Source organism: Musa acuminata, chromosome BXJ3-7 (assembly GCF_036884655.1).
Source record: "Musa acuminata AAA Group cultivar baxijiao chromosome BXJ3-7, Cavendish_Baxijiao_AAA, whole genome shotgun sequence".
NCBI lineage: Eukaryota > Viridiplantae > Streptophyta > Magnoliopsida > Zingiberales > Musaceae > Musa > Musa acuminata.
The window spans coordinates 9,221,330-9,237,142 of NC_088355.1; the positions used below are offsets into that span (position 1 = coordinate 9,221,330).

A 15,813-nucleotide genomic window follows, 5' to 3' on the forward strand; every position below is an offset into this window, starting at 1 on the left:
TATATATGTATATATATATATGTATATATATATATATATATGTATATATATATATATATATATATATTCTTGTGTCAATCCACATTCACCTATATCCATGACATCCAAATGCATCGACTATTAGACCGTACGAAAAATGGCGTCCCGATCGAGGTGAGATTCGGTCCCAATCAAATTAAATCAGGTGCAGATAATTGGGTCATAATATTGTAAATTTTCGAGAAACATTGTCTTTGCTCTACAAAAGCAACCTGTCTTTCTTAAATTATCGAAGGGGAAATGCTACTCTAGCATACTAGGTGTGGCGTTATCGTAATATCTTACAATGACGTGTCTTATTTGCAGCGTGCGCAACACCATACAACTATAAGATATGGCGTCCCACTCTCCTCCCCACTCCCGAGTTCCGAAGAATAACCGAGGATACTCCTTCGGACGATCAAATGGCGCCTGAAGAGTCATGGGAAGTCAACGGCACCTCAACGACGGAGAAGCTGTTGGTGCACCACAAGGAGAACCACTTCACCGCGGGAGAGGTGGTGCGGGACGTCATCTTAGGGGTCTCCGACGGCCTCACCGTCCCCTTTGCTCTCGCCGCCGGCCTCTCCGGCGCCAACGCTCCTTCCTCCCTCATCCTCACCGCAGGCCTCGCCGAGGTCGCTGCCGGTGCCATCTCCATGGGCCTCGGCGGGTCGGTAACTCCGCCTTCCCCTTCCTCTTGTCTTCATGTTTTTCTTCTCTGCCTTGAAATTATTGGCTCTAAAAACGCCATCATTATTGCATATGCGCTCTTCACAAACACAAACAAGTGTGGATGTTGGAGGAAATCGGTCTCTTCGTCTTATGTGCATGAGGCTTTACTTGCAAACATGGAGTTGCATATGTATATTTATCGAACTACAAACAAAAATCTCACTACCACTGCGTGCAAAAGTTCCCAACCACTTCATCGTTATAATCGAGATTCATGAGTTAGCCAGAAGAGGGCTTCTTAGTTTTTGGGGAAATATATATTTTCACAAATTTATATACCTTCAAATATATAAATATTGCCTTATCTAATGGAAAAAAATTGAAATAAAAATCTTCTCCCATCATTTTTTTTCTTTATTGATGTTGACCTCCTTTGGCTTCCATTTAAGCACACGCGTAAATTTTTGGGTCATGGAGAAACGGAACGGTTTTCCGAAGGAGCGGCTACCGAGCGCTTGTACCGTTTCGGTGTGTCCGTTATAAACAGGGGGTGGGTGAAGTCACCGGATGTCTTCGCGCCGGTTCCCGAGCAGTTAACGTCGTCGGCCTAAACATGCACGTGGAATTGACGCCGTCGTAACGGCCACGCAAACTGACGGACAATCTTTTCTCCACGTGGCAGGTATTTGGCGGCGAAGAGCGAGGCGGACCATTACATGCGGGAGCTGAAGCGGGAGCAAGAGGAGATCCTTACGGTTCCCGACATCGGTATGTCTCAACACCCACTCGATTTGGTTAACTTCGTTACAATGCCAACGGAGCGCCGACTCACATTATTATTAGATTGGATGGCCCGTTGACTTTCCATACGTGTATCGTTGAATAAGGGAAGAGGTTGCCAATATTTGTACTTTGTAACAGAGGCAGCAGAGATCGGGGAAATACTCGCGCAGTACGGGCTGGAGCCGCACGAGTACAGCCCCGTGGTGAACGCGCTGCGGAACAACCCAAAGGCTTGGCTTGATTTCATGATGAAGTAAGTGGATTTCCTTCATCCTTATCCAACTAATCCATTTCCCATGATTTCCATCTCTACTCAATTTGTCCCTCATCATTTTGCTTCAACGAATCCTATTTGTTTCATCGTGGCGATGTATTACGGTTCCTATTCATCAGAAACACTGACAAATGCCCACTACACATGCTCAAAGAAGCAGTAGTTTTCCATCCAAAAGGTGTTATGTAAACATGAGCAATTTATGATTTCAGATTTGAGCTTGGATTAGAGAAGCCAGACCCAAAGAGGGCACTGCAGAGTGCTCTAACGATTGCTCTCTCCTACGTCGTGGGTGGACTGGTGCCCCTTTTGCCATACGTGTTCATCCCCATCGCCCAGAACGCCATGTTGACGTCCATCGGCGTCACCCTCGCGGCGCTGCTCTTCTTCGGCTACGTCAAGGGCCAGTTCACCGGGAACCACCCTCTCTCCAGCGCCGTCCAAACCGCTTTCATCGGTGCTCTCGCGTCCGCCGCGGCCTACGCCATGGCAAAAGTAGTAGTCCAATCCACCTGAGGCCAACGTGCGTGCGGCGCGAGCCCCCCCATCCGGTTTAAGTTTTGATGTTGCGAATCTGTAGTGTTCTTTACCCTTTCATGTAGAAGAACTATTGCTGCACGAGATGTTGCTAACTATGTGAATTAATTTAGTTGTTTAAGGTTATCAAACTGCAACAATAAACATGGGACAGATTGATTCTTTAGGCTGTGGCAGTTGAGAACTGAGATGCCTTTGTTCTTGGATCTCGTAGATTAAGTGGAAGGTTATGGGTAAACAAGTAGGAAAAGCCCTTGGGGAATGCGAATCCTTTCTTCTTGGATTGGGCATATTAAGTAAGAACATCAAAAGCCAATGTACTTTAGGCAATAACTTCTATATTGGTTGGTGACTGGTCCCTTCAATAACAATGTAAGGGGGTGAGGAAAGAGCTTCTAAGCTTTTAGCTGTTTATGCATCACGTGAAGAAGTGGCAAGATTGATGGGGAGCACGAACTCGAAAGTGGAAGATAAGGGAAGCTTGTCGGGAAAAGGCAGCCAAATATGGTGAACCATTTCCTGCGGATGGGGTAAGGAAGGCCGTTGGGTTGACGAGTACACAGCTGCGCAGAAGTACGCCTCCATAGGATTTTGCCACGACAACGTCCTCTGCAGTGCCACCACAACTAGGAAGAACAAGTGTCCGTCGCCCTTTGTGGACCTATTTGAACCTTCATTTGATGTACAAGATCTTTGCATGTCCAATGTGGAGGTCAATGATAACACGACCATAACTTTGTGCCATAGAAAGCGGACATCAGACCAGAATGATATCTCTACAAAAATAAAATATAATGAAAGAAAAAACAAGCTTCCATAACATAGGTCATGAAATTACAGCCTTCCTGCCTAATGATGCATGTTATCATGGGTTACCTACAGCTACAATTGGGTTGAGAAACATCAGCCTATATCTGTGAATAAAGTATTTCATTCCACGTATCAGGAACACCTGGAAGGCACCAGTGCAAGCAATCATGCCTACCTTGCGAGGCTTTTATACCGTACCTGGATATGTGTCCCTCGTCTCTCAACAGTGACAATGCAGTGATGTCCAAAAGTTTTACTTCTGTTCCTCTCACTGCGGCCTCAGCAACAGGGTCACCGGAACCATCCTGTGAAACCTCACTCCCCACAGACAATGGAACAGTGTTATCGCAGCTTCCCCCGGAATTCCATTCTCCATTGACAAAATGCCTGGGAGATGATGCCCTTAGAAAAGCCTTTAGATGTGGAAGATGTGGAAGTCGTGAATCGAGCCACTTGATAACATTGTGGATGGTCAGATTTTTCGCATCTCCCATCGCTGCAAGCTTTGCTTTAGTATTTTTCTTTCCATCAACGTACATCTCCCATCCATTAGCTCTAAACTTCTCTCTGTTCCAGTGGTGTCCGGTGTTGAGTACGAGCACATCAAACCGATGAAGATACTTCCTCAAAAAATTTGCAGGTCGGTCAAGATGCATAGCGTAATTGGTAGCTGGATCTGAAACATTCAGAGGCTCCAATTCACATAAACTTGCAGACCAGTGATACAAAATAGTGGTATTGGTTTCTGGAAACCGATAAGCCCAACCACTGGGTCTGATGGCGTTGCGCGCTTTAGTAAATCCATACTCCTTTCCGACATCTTTTACTCTGGGATTTTTTCTCCCACCAGTGATCATGCACATCAGCGATTGAAATTGTTGTCTTCCCAAAGAATCCCCTACCAGAGCAATTGTTCTGTTCTGCATTCTGCAAACAGAAAATGCATGAGCAATTGATCGTTAGGAAATCTTGTTTGTAAGCATGAAAATTACGGTCTGAAACCAAAACAATGGCTCGCTTGATGAAAGATTTGAAGAAAAGCTAACCAGCCAAACATGCCTTTTTAGGAATTTGCTTCCAGAAAATTCGGGCATCTCACAACCTTGTGGTTGCCATCGAAAACTCTCATAGGAGAAATCAGTACGTTTCATCAACCTGCATGCCCACATGGGTGACAGCCATTGCTTGCATCCATGACCAGAATATAAAGGTCTCCTGTTGTCTGCAACCCACTTCCCCTTTGCATAATTACAGACTACAATAATGACCAACATCAAAATTTCAGGTTATAATGTTGGTTATAAATCAAATTCACTAGTGTGACAGGCAGGATAGAGAACAATAAGAATACAAAAAGTTAATACCCAGATTACTTATAGAACATGTAACAATTCACTACATTTAGAGCTCCACAGTTCTTTATCTAAAACCTACATTGGTAAAAATAACTATGACACTATCTTAGAGGGTGAAAATCATTATGAACATGTAATCTATAACTTATTATTGCATACCATTCATCAAAGGTATCGTTTTACGTTCAGTATCCAATCCTCCCTCTCTAGATAAGTTTCTTGCCGGAGAACCAATTGGTGAAAGACTAAGAATAGGTTTTGTTTCTTTAGATGGGTTAATTTCCACCTTTTCTACAACAGATAAGTCTTCATCTGCAGATTGGTGCTGATTTGGACCATCCGTTGAGTTCATGGAACGCCTGAGAGGAACCACTATTCATAAAAAGACAGTAATTAAGTTAAAAACAGATGTAAACAATGCCAAGAATTCATGAAAAGAAAATATGTGACATACCAGGAGAAAGAATATCAAGCTGTCCATGAGGAATACCAAGTATTGCAACTTTATTGCATGCCCAGATTACAAGAGTTGTACATATGAGAATAATAAGAGCAAGAGAGATTTTATTGCCTCTGACAGTGTTTATGTTCATGCCTTGCATCCCTACAGATATACAACAAAACCAAGTCTTTCTCTTAAATGAACTTTATGACTCCTCTCGGCTGCATATGAATCACTAAATGCCTTCCTTAAAATGCAAAATCTGCAGAGACGTGCAGCTGATTCAAAATAATGCAAAAAGATCCATATAAAACAAGAGCATATTATATTTGATATAACCAGCAAAGTATTGACAATAAGGAAAACATTAAAAAAAATAATCATACACTTTCTTGCTTATCTGTGACCTGGAAGACCAGGGTTAGAGTCACGGAAACAGTCTATTTAAATATTTAAATATAAGGTTACGAATATTGATCCTCCCCAAACCTCACATTGGCACGAGTCTCGTACTTTGGGTACGCTTATTATATTATCTTGCTTATGTAAAAGTAACAAGAGACACTTCTATTGAGATATTGAGAGCAAAATTTTTGTAGATACTCAATTTCCTAATGCCATTTTCCAGAAAGTAGGAGTTTATAGGATATGGTACAGAGACAAATACGGCATCAAAGAGAACAAATTGACAAGTTCCTAATATTAAATCCAAGTGTACAAGAGCAATCAGCAAAAGCAAAATAGGATCAGTTTCCTCATTGTATAGCAAGACTAAACACAAAGACAATCGTCTCGAACAAAATGTTGATACCGTATCCAATTCCATATCAATATAGAAAGGGCCAATATTTAGATATACTGAAGATGAAAGGAAAGGCAGAAGAGAAGGAAAAATGTACAATGAAGACTAGAGGAGTTACCTGTGCTGATAGGCTCAAACGATCATCCTATCCAGTGAAAAGATATACGACAATCCGAGTATTGTGGTGTGTTCTTTGTCAGCAATGCTTTGGAAGGAAAGAGGAGACGGGATGGAATATTACTTTCCCTTACAAACTTTCTAATTTATCTTTCTCTTCTCCTCTGCCTGTTCTATGTTTCTACATATCCATATCATCAAAATTCTGATACACAAAAAAAAGAATTGCTCTTATGAACTGTATTTTCTTGGGGAAGGAGCAAACTGACAGAAAAACATATATGTAAGACTCTCAACCTTAAAACTCTCATTTAACCTTAAAACTCGCATCTTGAACTAAGAAACAACCTAGAAATACCACCAAGAAAGAAAGACAAGTGGATGGGTTACTTCTGGAGCAATTCGTGGTAAAATAGACTATTACTTGGGAAATAGTGAACGTATGCATCACTCAAACGAAAGATTAGGATACCTGATCAGAAAAGAAGCCTTTTGTTCTCGTTCCAGAAGTAGTCCTTTTCTCCCATCAAAGACAAGAACAACAGAGAACACAACCAGAGAACAAGAACAGAACAGTAAAACTACAACTTCATACCTTAGATCACTAACGCCACAACCAAACTCACACCAACTGAGAAAAGAGAAGCAGAAAACAGAAAGCATATCGCTGAACAACCTCAGAACAACACCCCAACCAAGGGAAAGAATCATCCTGAGATGGAGTCATAGAAAACAACAGCTGACACCAATTGCATGTTCTTGACTGGAAAAGACCGACTCACCAGAAGAGGCGGCAACGGATAGCCACCCACCTCGTGACGGAGCAGCGGCGATGGAGTGAACGGCACCGGGAAGCAAGGGGGACGGAATCGGAGGCGAGAGAAAAGGGTGGGAAATATCTCATCGCAAGTTCACCTATACACGAGGAGACGCCATTAATGTTCCAACAACACTGACGCCTTACGGTGACGCTTCCATCAAACGGACAGGACACACCCAGCCATCAGAACGGACGGACATGATTGATCTACCTAGAATTTTCAATGCAACGTATATTGATGGAAATATCGGACACGACGGATTCAATGCATTTGCATTTTCTTAAAAGTTGCACACTTGGATCTTTCATATGGTCTTTATAGCTCTAACACGCTCTCAATCAATATTGAGCTCTTCCTCGAGATTAATAATTGTCAAATGTTGGTATTCTGGAGTGGGTTTTGTGCTTTGTCATGATTATAATATATATATATATATATATATATATATATATATATATATATATATATATATATATATATATATATATATATATATATATATATATATTACCATCATGAGAGCCCATTCATTAACTGTTGAATCCACTAGTTCGTTTTGAGCATATTGAGCCCATTAGTTACTATAGTTGGGCTCAGATCTGTCCAATCCCGAATCTTTTGTCCATCAGCACTCTATTCTATTGGAAGGAAATGATGGGTGGTGGAGAGACGACTCATCATCTATAGAAAACGGATGGTCAGGAATCAAATTGGGGATTTTTGTCGATTTCGTTTGTCTATCGTGGCCCACGAGGATATAGACCGGGCCCACCACAGAAACTATACATCAGGCAACTCAGATTGCTCCAAGTTAGTAGGCCCGTCATCGACGCGTGCGGACGAGCAGTCAAGCATATCGCACTCCTTATGAGGGATGCTGATGTCAGGTTTCTGTGTCGCACGGGGAGTGGCGGTACATGACATTGCTGATTCCTTTTATGTTCTACCTTGTGATTCTTCCCACTTGTTTGTTTCTTCTTTGAATGGATTGGGTGAAGCGGAGGGCGGCGGATGACGAGATGGCGTTGGTTCGGGCGGCAGCGTGGGCGTGGTACCAGCAGGGATCCGGAAAGGTCGTCCGGGAGTCCGACGACGGCCGGCGAGTCGGCGTCGATGCCGCCCGAAACATGCCTCGGCCGTCCCGCTACAAGCTAGAGGCGCTCGCCGCTTCAAAAGTCTGCCCGGCCATCGCCTTGCTCGACGTCTACGATGTCGAATGGATCACGAGGGAGCTGGATCGTGTCACCATGGCGAGCAGAAGCAGCACGGGAGGTGGAGACCGGCACCGGCGGAGTGCGAAGGACGCGGCTGCGTTGGAGGGGATGAGGAGGGCGAGAGGATCCTGGGCGCGGCATGCGGTGGATATATGCTGGTCGAAAGGGGACGTAGTGGAGGAGGCAGCACTGTCTCCGCGCCGGTGGAGACAGACGCCGATGACTCCGGTGTCAAAGGAGGTCAAGCAGCGGTTCCGTGGGAAAGGAGGAGGCGGCCACTGGGAGTCAGATAAGGTGTAATTCGTTGATGCCGGAGGAATGGAAGGAGACATAATTAATATATTCTTGCTGATTGTCTGCTACTTCAAAAGGATGCCATCATTACATTCTCTTGTATTCTTATGTGTACATTCTTTGTATTCTTGTAGATTGAATTGTCGAAATATTAATATAAAAAAACTCCAAATATTAATATATTTGCTCTCAAGATTTGTTGGTGTTTGTCTAGTTTAGTTTGGAAGGGAAAAAAAAAGACCCATATTTACTTTTATGCTCAATATATATAAAATTATTGAATGTTAAACATTCTTTTAGAGAAGTATGTATTATGATTGAATGTTGATATTATTTTATCTAATTTAATTAAATTAAATAATTTATGATTAATTTAATTGATACATCAGTCTCCACTCAAATATTAATGAGATGAGGACGGGAGGGTCCATATCATTAATATGATTTACATATCTAGAAAAGAGACTACAATAGAATCTCAATTAATTAATATAATAAATGCAGCCATTTTGTGATTCAGAGAGAATATCTAAATTGGCAAATATGTACGTTCATTCTCATAAACATAAACAAGCATCATATGTGTTGTTATAATTCAATAGACATGCACGCTCATCCTCCTATAAATAAGCATGCATGCACGTATATGTGCATAATTGGTTTCCATTTAAATCATTCCGTATGTTCATGCATGCTCATATACATGATTGCCCATTCATTGATTTCTTGAATTTTGTTGAAATCAATTGGTGTCATGCTGCTGCTATCTTGAATTTTGTTGTTCAGTGCAGTTCGCCAATACCGAACCCTAATTGGAAAATCACTCATCATGTGTTTTCAGCTGCTGCTACTACTTCTTCTTCTTCTCTTCAAGGGTTTTCCATTCAAAGAGGAAGCAATCCTGCTAAGTTGGTGTTTTCGATCCTTTCTTTTTTTACGATCTTCTTCGATTTTTTCAACAATAAGAGCTTTATTGACGACTTCGATATAGGTTGGCAATTGCAGGATTGCTATTCGGTCTCGAATGAATGATCTTAGTCCTTTCTCAAAATGTCTTGCCATTTGAGCATCGTTGAAATTGATGTGTTGCAGGAAGTCAGATAATTTAGTGAAATGATTGTCGTACTCAGTTACAGTCATGCTTTTCTGTCGGATGCAAAGGAACTCATGCTCTTTTTGTTGCTGAATGGAGATGGGAAGATATTGCTCGTAGAAGGCATCTTTAAACTCCTTCCAAGTGATATTTTTTCCTTCTTCTTCTTCTTCTTCAAGTACTTTCTTTTTGGTGATCCACCAAGAGTCTGCATTTTCTTCTAATATAAAAGAGGCCAATGGCACCCTACGTTCTTCAGCACATTCCATAACCTCAAAGGTTTTCTCCACTTGTCGTATCCATCTTTTGGCTAATAGAGGATCACGCTTGCCGTCAAAAGTAGAAGGGCAAAGCCTCTTAAATTGTTCCAATTGTGAGCTAGCAATTTGTTGACCATGGTGTTGCGATAAAATATACTCCTTCATGGCCTCCATGAAGTGAATTATAACTTGAGATGCATGATTAAATCCATCACCACCCTCCCTATTTTCTACCGGTGTAGTAGCAGACTGATCGTGCTCATTTATATTAGAGATCGGGGGAGAAGCATAACTAAGATTCATATCAAAAACTTGAGGGTTGTGCGTAGTAGAATGATGATATCCATTTGGCAACCCATTGTATTGAGTAGAGTTTCCCTCGTTACCAACACTGCGGTTCATTTTTCCTACAATTTATTGACATAATATTATTTATTATAATAGACTTCATTAATAATTATAAATATTTTTTAAATTATAAGATCTAACGTAAGCTACTGAACAAATAAGATATTTGTTTAAAAATAATATCCACATGTTTGAATTATTACAACTAATATGTGCATAAGATAAATGAAGTCTAAGTAACTCATAGATAATAAAACTCCATATTTCCATCTAGCGGAAAAGGAAAATCAATTTCCCTCACTTTTCCTACATATCATTTTAAATAACTACAAAAAAAAAAAAAAAGACCAACATTCCATGCTGAGTAGAGTGCTTCAAAAAATTAATAAATCATCATCATCTTAAATTGGACAAAAAATAATCATATCTAACACTTAAAGACTTATTAATATCGTAATGATTTATAGAGTAATACCTATAGCTCATCAAAGTAGAGAGATATTCTTCTTAATAATGGATGAATTCATCGACCACTAAATAGGCCAATCTACTTTTATCGAGAAAAGCTCATTGATACTAAAAAGAAGATATTCATTTATGAGAGATTAAAAAAGAAAAAGTAGAAGAATAATCTCACGTTCATAAATATCAAAAAAGTTTGAGAATCTAAGATCTCAAACTTTTGAATTAAATTAGAATGAGTAAAAAAATAGATAAAAAAAGAGAAAATGGTCTGAATGATTGAAAAAGAAAAAGGAGAGAAAGAAAGATCCCACAATCTCAATCAAATAGTTTAAAATTTTGGATTGAATTGATGTATGTATGACTCATGTATTTGAATAATGACTAGTTTTCCTTACTCATTATTAATGTATAAAAAATATGTAAGAAAATAATACAAATAATGTCTAATGGTAATATATATCAACATATTTACAACTAATTTCTATTTCTAAAATTAAAATTCAAAATTCATGCAAATAGGGTCAAAGCCAACATCAAAATTAAACCCTTAACCAAACTCAGTGTCATATAAATTAATTAAAATAAGAAAATCCCAAAAATGATAGGATGGATAACCAAAATCAGTCAACTACGAGTCTTCTTAAACTAAACAATAGTAAGGTTATTCATATCTTAGTCGAGTCAACCTTCCTATGATCCATGTTTGTAAAGTTCCTAAAGGGTTGTACCATCTTCTTGATTGACTGTACTCGAGTCTTAGATCAATCAGGCAATAGGCTTTAGTTAACTTCGACCTGAAATTGACCCGATCTTGGCTTCCACAGTTTAGGTCCGAGTCAGACTAGCCTTGTGCAGGGCAAGTCTTGAACCAAGTTTCTCTTTTCTTTTTATTCCTTAATAATTTTCTTAATTTCCAAATTTTAGTAAATTCTGCAAGTAATTTAATTTTCATGATGTAAAAACAATTAATTGATCTAATCTCATGATAATCATATAATTAATTAATATAGTTTTCATGATATGCAAACAATTTCATGATAGAGGTATTATTAAATAAATTAGTGTGAAATTACGTCATCAACAAACCATCCCTATTCAGTTTATGAAAAATCAATTTGTTTTTGAATAAAAATATCCTTGAGAATAACACACTAAATTTCATAATAAAAAAAATCAGTAATTGTGAAAACATGAAATATGAACATCCTAATATTATTAATCTATAAAACTAAACTTATAGAACAGAGTTACCATGATAAAAATATACATGAGAACGTCTTAATATCATTAATCTATGAAACTAAACTTATAGAACAGATCATATTTTTTTTATTTTGACATGTTACCATATATATATATATATATATATTATTTGATACAATTAAGAAAACAAAAATTTATGAAGATGACTACCTGATTTCTGATGGTGATGATTCTCCTCTTCCTTCGTAATAACCTAAACTTTCGGACTAAAAAATAATGCTAGATGTGAAGGGTAAACAAGGGTTTATATAGAGGGCAGATTATAGGTTTAATTTTAGTAGGACCATAACTCTTATCCCTTTAGCTACATGTAATTTTTATAGATAATATTTATTTTATAAAAATATAAAATATAAAAAAAATAAAATTCATGGGATATGGAAATTCATAATATAATTTTTACCATAAATGCTCGAAAGAAGGGTGTGATATAAAAATATAAATATATTTGGAGATTGATATATATTTTAGATTTCTAAAACTAGTGTCCCTTTCATAAAAAAATTTCATATGAGATAGAGTGCTGTTGAAAGAAGAAAATCCTACCATTTAGGTTTGGCTTCTTTATAAATATTTAATGTCATCTATGTTTTGGTGGGAGAAAAGCTTATAACAGATGAGGAATACTTTTAAGTGTTCTTATTGTATGATATTTAAAGGTAATTATTTTTAAAGAACTCAAGGGTCTTGTGATTAATCTCATTGATGAATAATTTGATTTTATGTCGATGTAAGCTAAGAATGTAGATGATATGGTAAGTTCTTCCCCGGTCCCCGTTTGGTCTCATCCTTCATCTCTATCTTATTCTTCGTTTAGATAGGATGAGAAACCTATGAGTTATTTATATTCTCTTAATTAATTAATTTTTTTTTAAAAATAAAGTTATTATCAAACTAATTAATTATATTAAAATTTATGAATAATAACAATCGTTAAATGTTGAATTCATTTCTCAAGCATACCTACCGGAGTGTTACCTTCATTTTTGCCTCTATTTCAATTTTATATTTAATAAATCTATTAAAATTTTAAAATATGATTTTTTTTAAAAGTTAGATTAATATATCGAATCAAAAAATTAAGTGAGGCAAAATTTAAAGAAAATATGACACTAATATAAAAACATAGGGCTAAGGTCTATTTTAACTTTTATGATTTTTGGTTATGGACATCTTAAACCCTTATGGTTTACTTGTGTCTAAAATAACATCTATATTTTTTAAAACATAACACATAAGCCCTTCTCGCCGAGTCTGAGCTATCAGATATTAGTGTATTCTTACATGACATGCTAACTCATAATAAATCATTAATATAATGATACATATAATTTAGGGTTAAGGTTCATTTTAGCCCATATAGTTTTATCCATTAACCTCTTAAGCCCTTATGGTTTACTTATGTCTAAAATAACATATATATTTTTAAAAATATAGTCTATAAGCTCCTCCCATTAAGTCTGAGTTAACAGGCGTTAGAGTTTACTTAAGTGACATATTGATTCATAATAAATTATTAATATAATAATATATAATTTAAGTTTTAAAAAAACTTATTGATTCATAATAAATTATTAATATAATGATATATATAATTTAAGTTTAAAAAAAACTAAAACCTCCATTAATGATGGGAGGAGGCATCATTGTGGAAGCGACCACCAATAATAGCACAGAGTCACTACTACATAACAAGGCATCATATGCATATAGCCTCTCACGCATTGATGACGAACTCAGAAGATTTTGGATATTACTCGTTAGCTCCAAGGTGCATGCCACAATGTGGTCGATCACAACGTTGCTTGCCACCACGAATGGCACCTGCTTCGATCCCGACAAATACCATTATACCTTATAAGCCACCTCCCCCGTGAAGCACTACATTGCAAAGATGAAGAGTAGACGAAATGAGCAATTGAGTTAGTCCATGTAGCCCTCTCGCACACACTTGCTCTCCTTGATAAGCGATGGAGGTTGTAGCTGTAAACGAAGGCAAAGAGGCAGAGGTAGGAGAGGCCAGAAGCGGAGGTGAGGGAGAATTGGATCACCATGTTGTAGGCATGATGAGTGGGGGCACAAGAGAAGATGAAATGAGAAGTGGTGGGGATGAAAATGCTCATGAGGAGAAAAAGGGACTAGGAGACCACTGCATGCTTATCGTCGGATTGGTCAACCCACATTCACCTGAGGCAAGACTAGAAGCTCCTTTGCTTGTCATTAACACGGGAGAGGCTACGTGTGAGCAACACCCTACTAGGCAGCAGCAACTCGATGCTATTGTTGGTGGTCTCTTCCAGAATGATGCCTCATCATCATTGATAGTTGTCTTAATTTTTTTAAAATTTAAATTATACATATCATTATATTAATGATTTATTGTGAATCAATATGTCACGTAAGTAGATTCTAACGTCTATTAACTCAAACTTGATGGAAAGAGTTTATATGTTATATTTTTAAAAATATATGGGTTACATTAGACACGAGTAAATCATAAGGGCTTAAGGACTTAAGAGGTCTATGCCAAAATCATAGGGGATAAAATAGATTAATCCTAAATTATATATATCATTATATTAATAATTTTTTGTGAGTCAACATATCACGTAAGCATACTCTAATATTTAATAACTTAGACTTGATGAGAGATGCTTATATGCTATATTTTTTAAGATGTAGAGATTATTTTAGATACGAGTAAATCATAAGGGTTTAAGAGGTCCATGACCAAAACTACAAGGATCAAAATGGACCTTAACCCAAAAACATAATATAATTCACTCATTTGTGTCTAATTAATAAAACCAAATAATACTATGTATCGAAAGCTATGAAAAATAAATGGATCGTATAATTTGAATTTCATAATTCATATGTGATAATAAAGGCCAAATATGGTAAATCAATGATATCGATGGAAATAAATAATATGATTCACTTGCTCCGTACGTGAAAATTTTAGTTAAATTATGAAAAAAAAAAAAAAGACCCAATGGAAATTCTTGATGCGATTCTCTCACTCAACATCAAACAAATGCGGCTATGGTTTGTGATATAATATAGAGACCCGTGGCCGCTTATTGTTGCGTACCACTACTAGTTTTTTTTTATGTTCTTAGCTATAGTTTAGAACATGGGTGTTCGTAACAGGTCAAAAGCATCCAACAATCACTAGGCGGCACTTAATTCTCACTTGTGATGTTCTAGTTCAACCCTATAAGTTTATAATAGTTATTCGATCTTTGCACTTTGTTTTCTCGAGAGTATATTAATTATGACAAATAGGATATTAATTAACAAACTCTAGGCCAATAATAAGTCGGGATAAGTTACAAAATATTTTTAAATAATATTTTTTTTAATTAAATTAAATAAATTAAAATATTTTCTTTTCAATATGTTCATATAATATTGTTACGATAAATTCTGCTTGTTTAATCTGTCAGGGGGTTTAGAGGCCATTGGAATTGTAGTGATTTGAGCTAAGACTTTACAAAAACTACGTTAGAGACATATCCGATAAGATTTGGCAAGTCCCATATAGTCAGTCCCACATCGGATAAATTAAGCTTGTTATCTCTTATTGCAACTATAAATAATGGCTTGAGCTTTGAAGTCAGAAGCATTACAAGAAAAATCTAATTATTTATTTTGGATTTAATTTTTATTAAGTCTACACTTAGTTAAAATAGTTTGGGTTTATAGTTTGGATTTTTCTTGTTTAATAGTTTTTATATGTTTTATGGTCTAAGAATATTTTCCTAAGGCATTTGTAATTGTCCCTTTTATAGTAGAGTTTTGTTATTCGTGAACATAAGTCAATTGGTTGAATCATGTAAATTTGATGTCTTTATCTTTTTTTATTTTTTTATTTTTATTGGGTTATCAAATTATCTTTCCGTAAATTTCCTAAGATCATGAATCATAATTAATGTTTGAATGGTTATATGCACATTTCAACATCAATGGATTGTAAAATCGTACGTCGAACCTGGGGATGTGAAGTGATATCTTGTTGCGTCAGTTTTTCCGTCGACCATGACGTTAGCTTTGTAGATTCGGATCTCATGTAGTGTATGAATCGAGTAGAGTCAAAGCAATAGTCAAGTGAATATTATGTTAGTTAAATAAAATGATAGTATCGACAACTTCGACAATTCATGTTTTCCTTATAAAGTATTAAATTATTCAACCAAATTTTATCATGTATGACAAGTCTTAGTAGAATTAATTTCCAAC

General features: G+C 37.1%; 3 protein-coding genes across 9 annotated transcripts; 2 read left to right on the forward strand and 1 right to left on the reverse strand.

Annotated features, from left to right (window-relative positions):
• The first annotated feature begins 440 nt into the window (after positions 1 to 440).
• LOC135642708 (vacuolar iron transporter 1-like) lies at positions 441 to 2,411 on the forward strand. The gene is made up of 4 exons (XM_065159074.1): positions 441 to 691; positions 1,376 to 1,461; positions 1,615 to 1,729; positions 1,963 to 2,411. The coding sequence occupies exons 1-4, from the start codon at positions 444 to 446 to the stop codon at positions 2,264 to 2,266; spliced, it is 753 nt and encodes a 250-aa protein (XP_065015146.1). The 5' UTR covers positions 441 to 443; the 3' UTR covers positions 2,267 to 2,411.
• Positions 2,412 to 3,060: 649 nt separating this feature from the next.
• Positions 3,061 to 6,747, reverse strand: LOC103991489 (protein trichome birefringence-like 16). 7 transcript variants are annotated; one of them, XM_065159202.1, is made up of 7 exons: positions 6,286 to 6,747; positions 6,111 to 6,161; positions 5,815 to 6,018; positions 4,907 to 5,156; positions 4,612 to 4,824; positions 4,157 to 4,352; positions 3,061 to 4,024 (listed from the first exon to the last, which is right to left on the reverse strand). In XM_065159202.1, the coding sequence occupies exons 4-7, from the start codon at positions 5,052 to 5,054 to the stop codon at positions 3,196 to 3,198; spliced, it is 1,386 nt and encodes a 461-aa protein (XP_065015274.1). In that variant the 5' UTR covers positions 5,055 to 5,156; positions 5,815 to 6,018; positions 6,111 to 6,161; positions 6,286 to 6,747; the 3' UTR covers positions 3,061 to 3,195. The 7 variants fall into 7 exon arrangements, with proteins under 7 accessions (XP_065015274.1, XP_065015275.1, XP_009409245.1 ...); XM_065159203.1 differs by having other exon boundaries at positions 6,111 to 6,525; positions 6,626 to 6,722; XM_009410970.3 differs by lacking the exon at positions 6,111 to 6,161 and having other exon boundaries at positions 6,596 to 6,747.
• A 600-nt stretch (positions 6,748 to 7,347) lies between these two features.
• Positions 7,348 to 8,335, forward strand: LOC108953393 (uncharacterized). Its single transcript, XM_018828948.2, has 2 exons — positions 7,348 to 7,547; positions 7,633 to 8,335. The coding sequence occupies exons 1-2, from the start codon at positions 7,509 to 7,511 to the stop codon at positions 8,146 to 8,148; spliced, it is 555 nt and encodes a 184-aa protein (XP_018684493.1). The 5' UTR covers positions 7,348 to 7,508; the 3' UTR covers positions 8,149 to 8,335.
• The last annotated feature ends 7,478 nt before the right edge of the window (positions 8,336 to 15,813 follow it).

Coding starts and splice junctions, on each gene's coding strand:
- LOC103991489 (XM_009410970.3), bottom strand. CDS start 5,054: ATGCAAGGCATGAACATAAACACTGTCAGAGGCAATAAAATCTCTCTT. Junction 4,825..4,906: donor GCTTGATATTCTTTCTCCTG/GTATGTCACATA, acceptor TTTTATGAATAG/TGGTTCCTCTCAGGCGTTCC. Junction 4,353..4,611: donor AACGATACCTTTGATGAATG/GTATGCAATAAT, acceptor TCATTATTGTAG/TCTGTAATTATGCAAAGGGG.
- LOC108953393 (XM_018828948.2), top strand. CDS start 7,509: ATGCTGATGTCAGGTTTCTGTGTCGCACGGGGAGTGGCG. Junction 7,548..7,632: donor GTGTCGCACGGGGAGTGGCG/GTACATGACATT, acceptor GATTGGGTGAAG/CGGAGGGCGGCGGATGACGA.
- LOC135642708 (XM_065159074.1), top strand. CDS start 444: ATGGCGCCTGAAGAGTCATGGGAAGTCAACGGCACCTCAACGACGGAG. Junction 1,462..1,614: donor CCTTACGGTTCCCGACATCG/GTATGTCTCAAC, acceptor ACTTTGTAACAG/AGGCAGCAGAGATCGGGGAA. Junction 1,730..1,962: donor TGGCTTGATTTCATGATGAA/GTAAGTGGATTT, acceptor TTATGATTTCAG/ATTTGAGCTTGGATTAGAGA.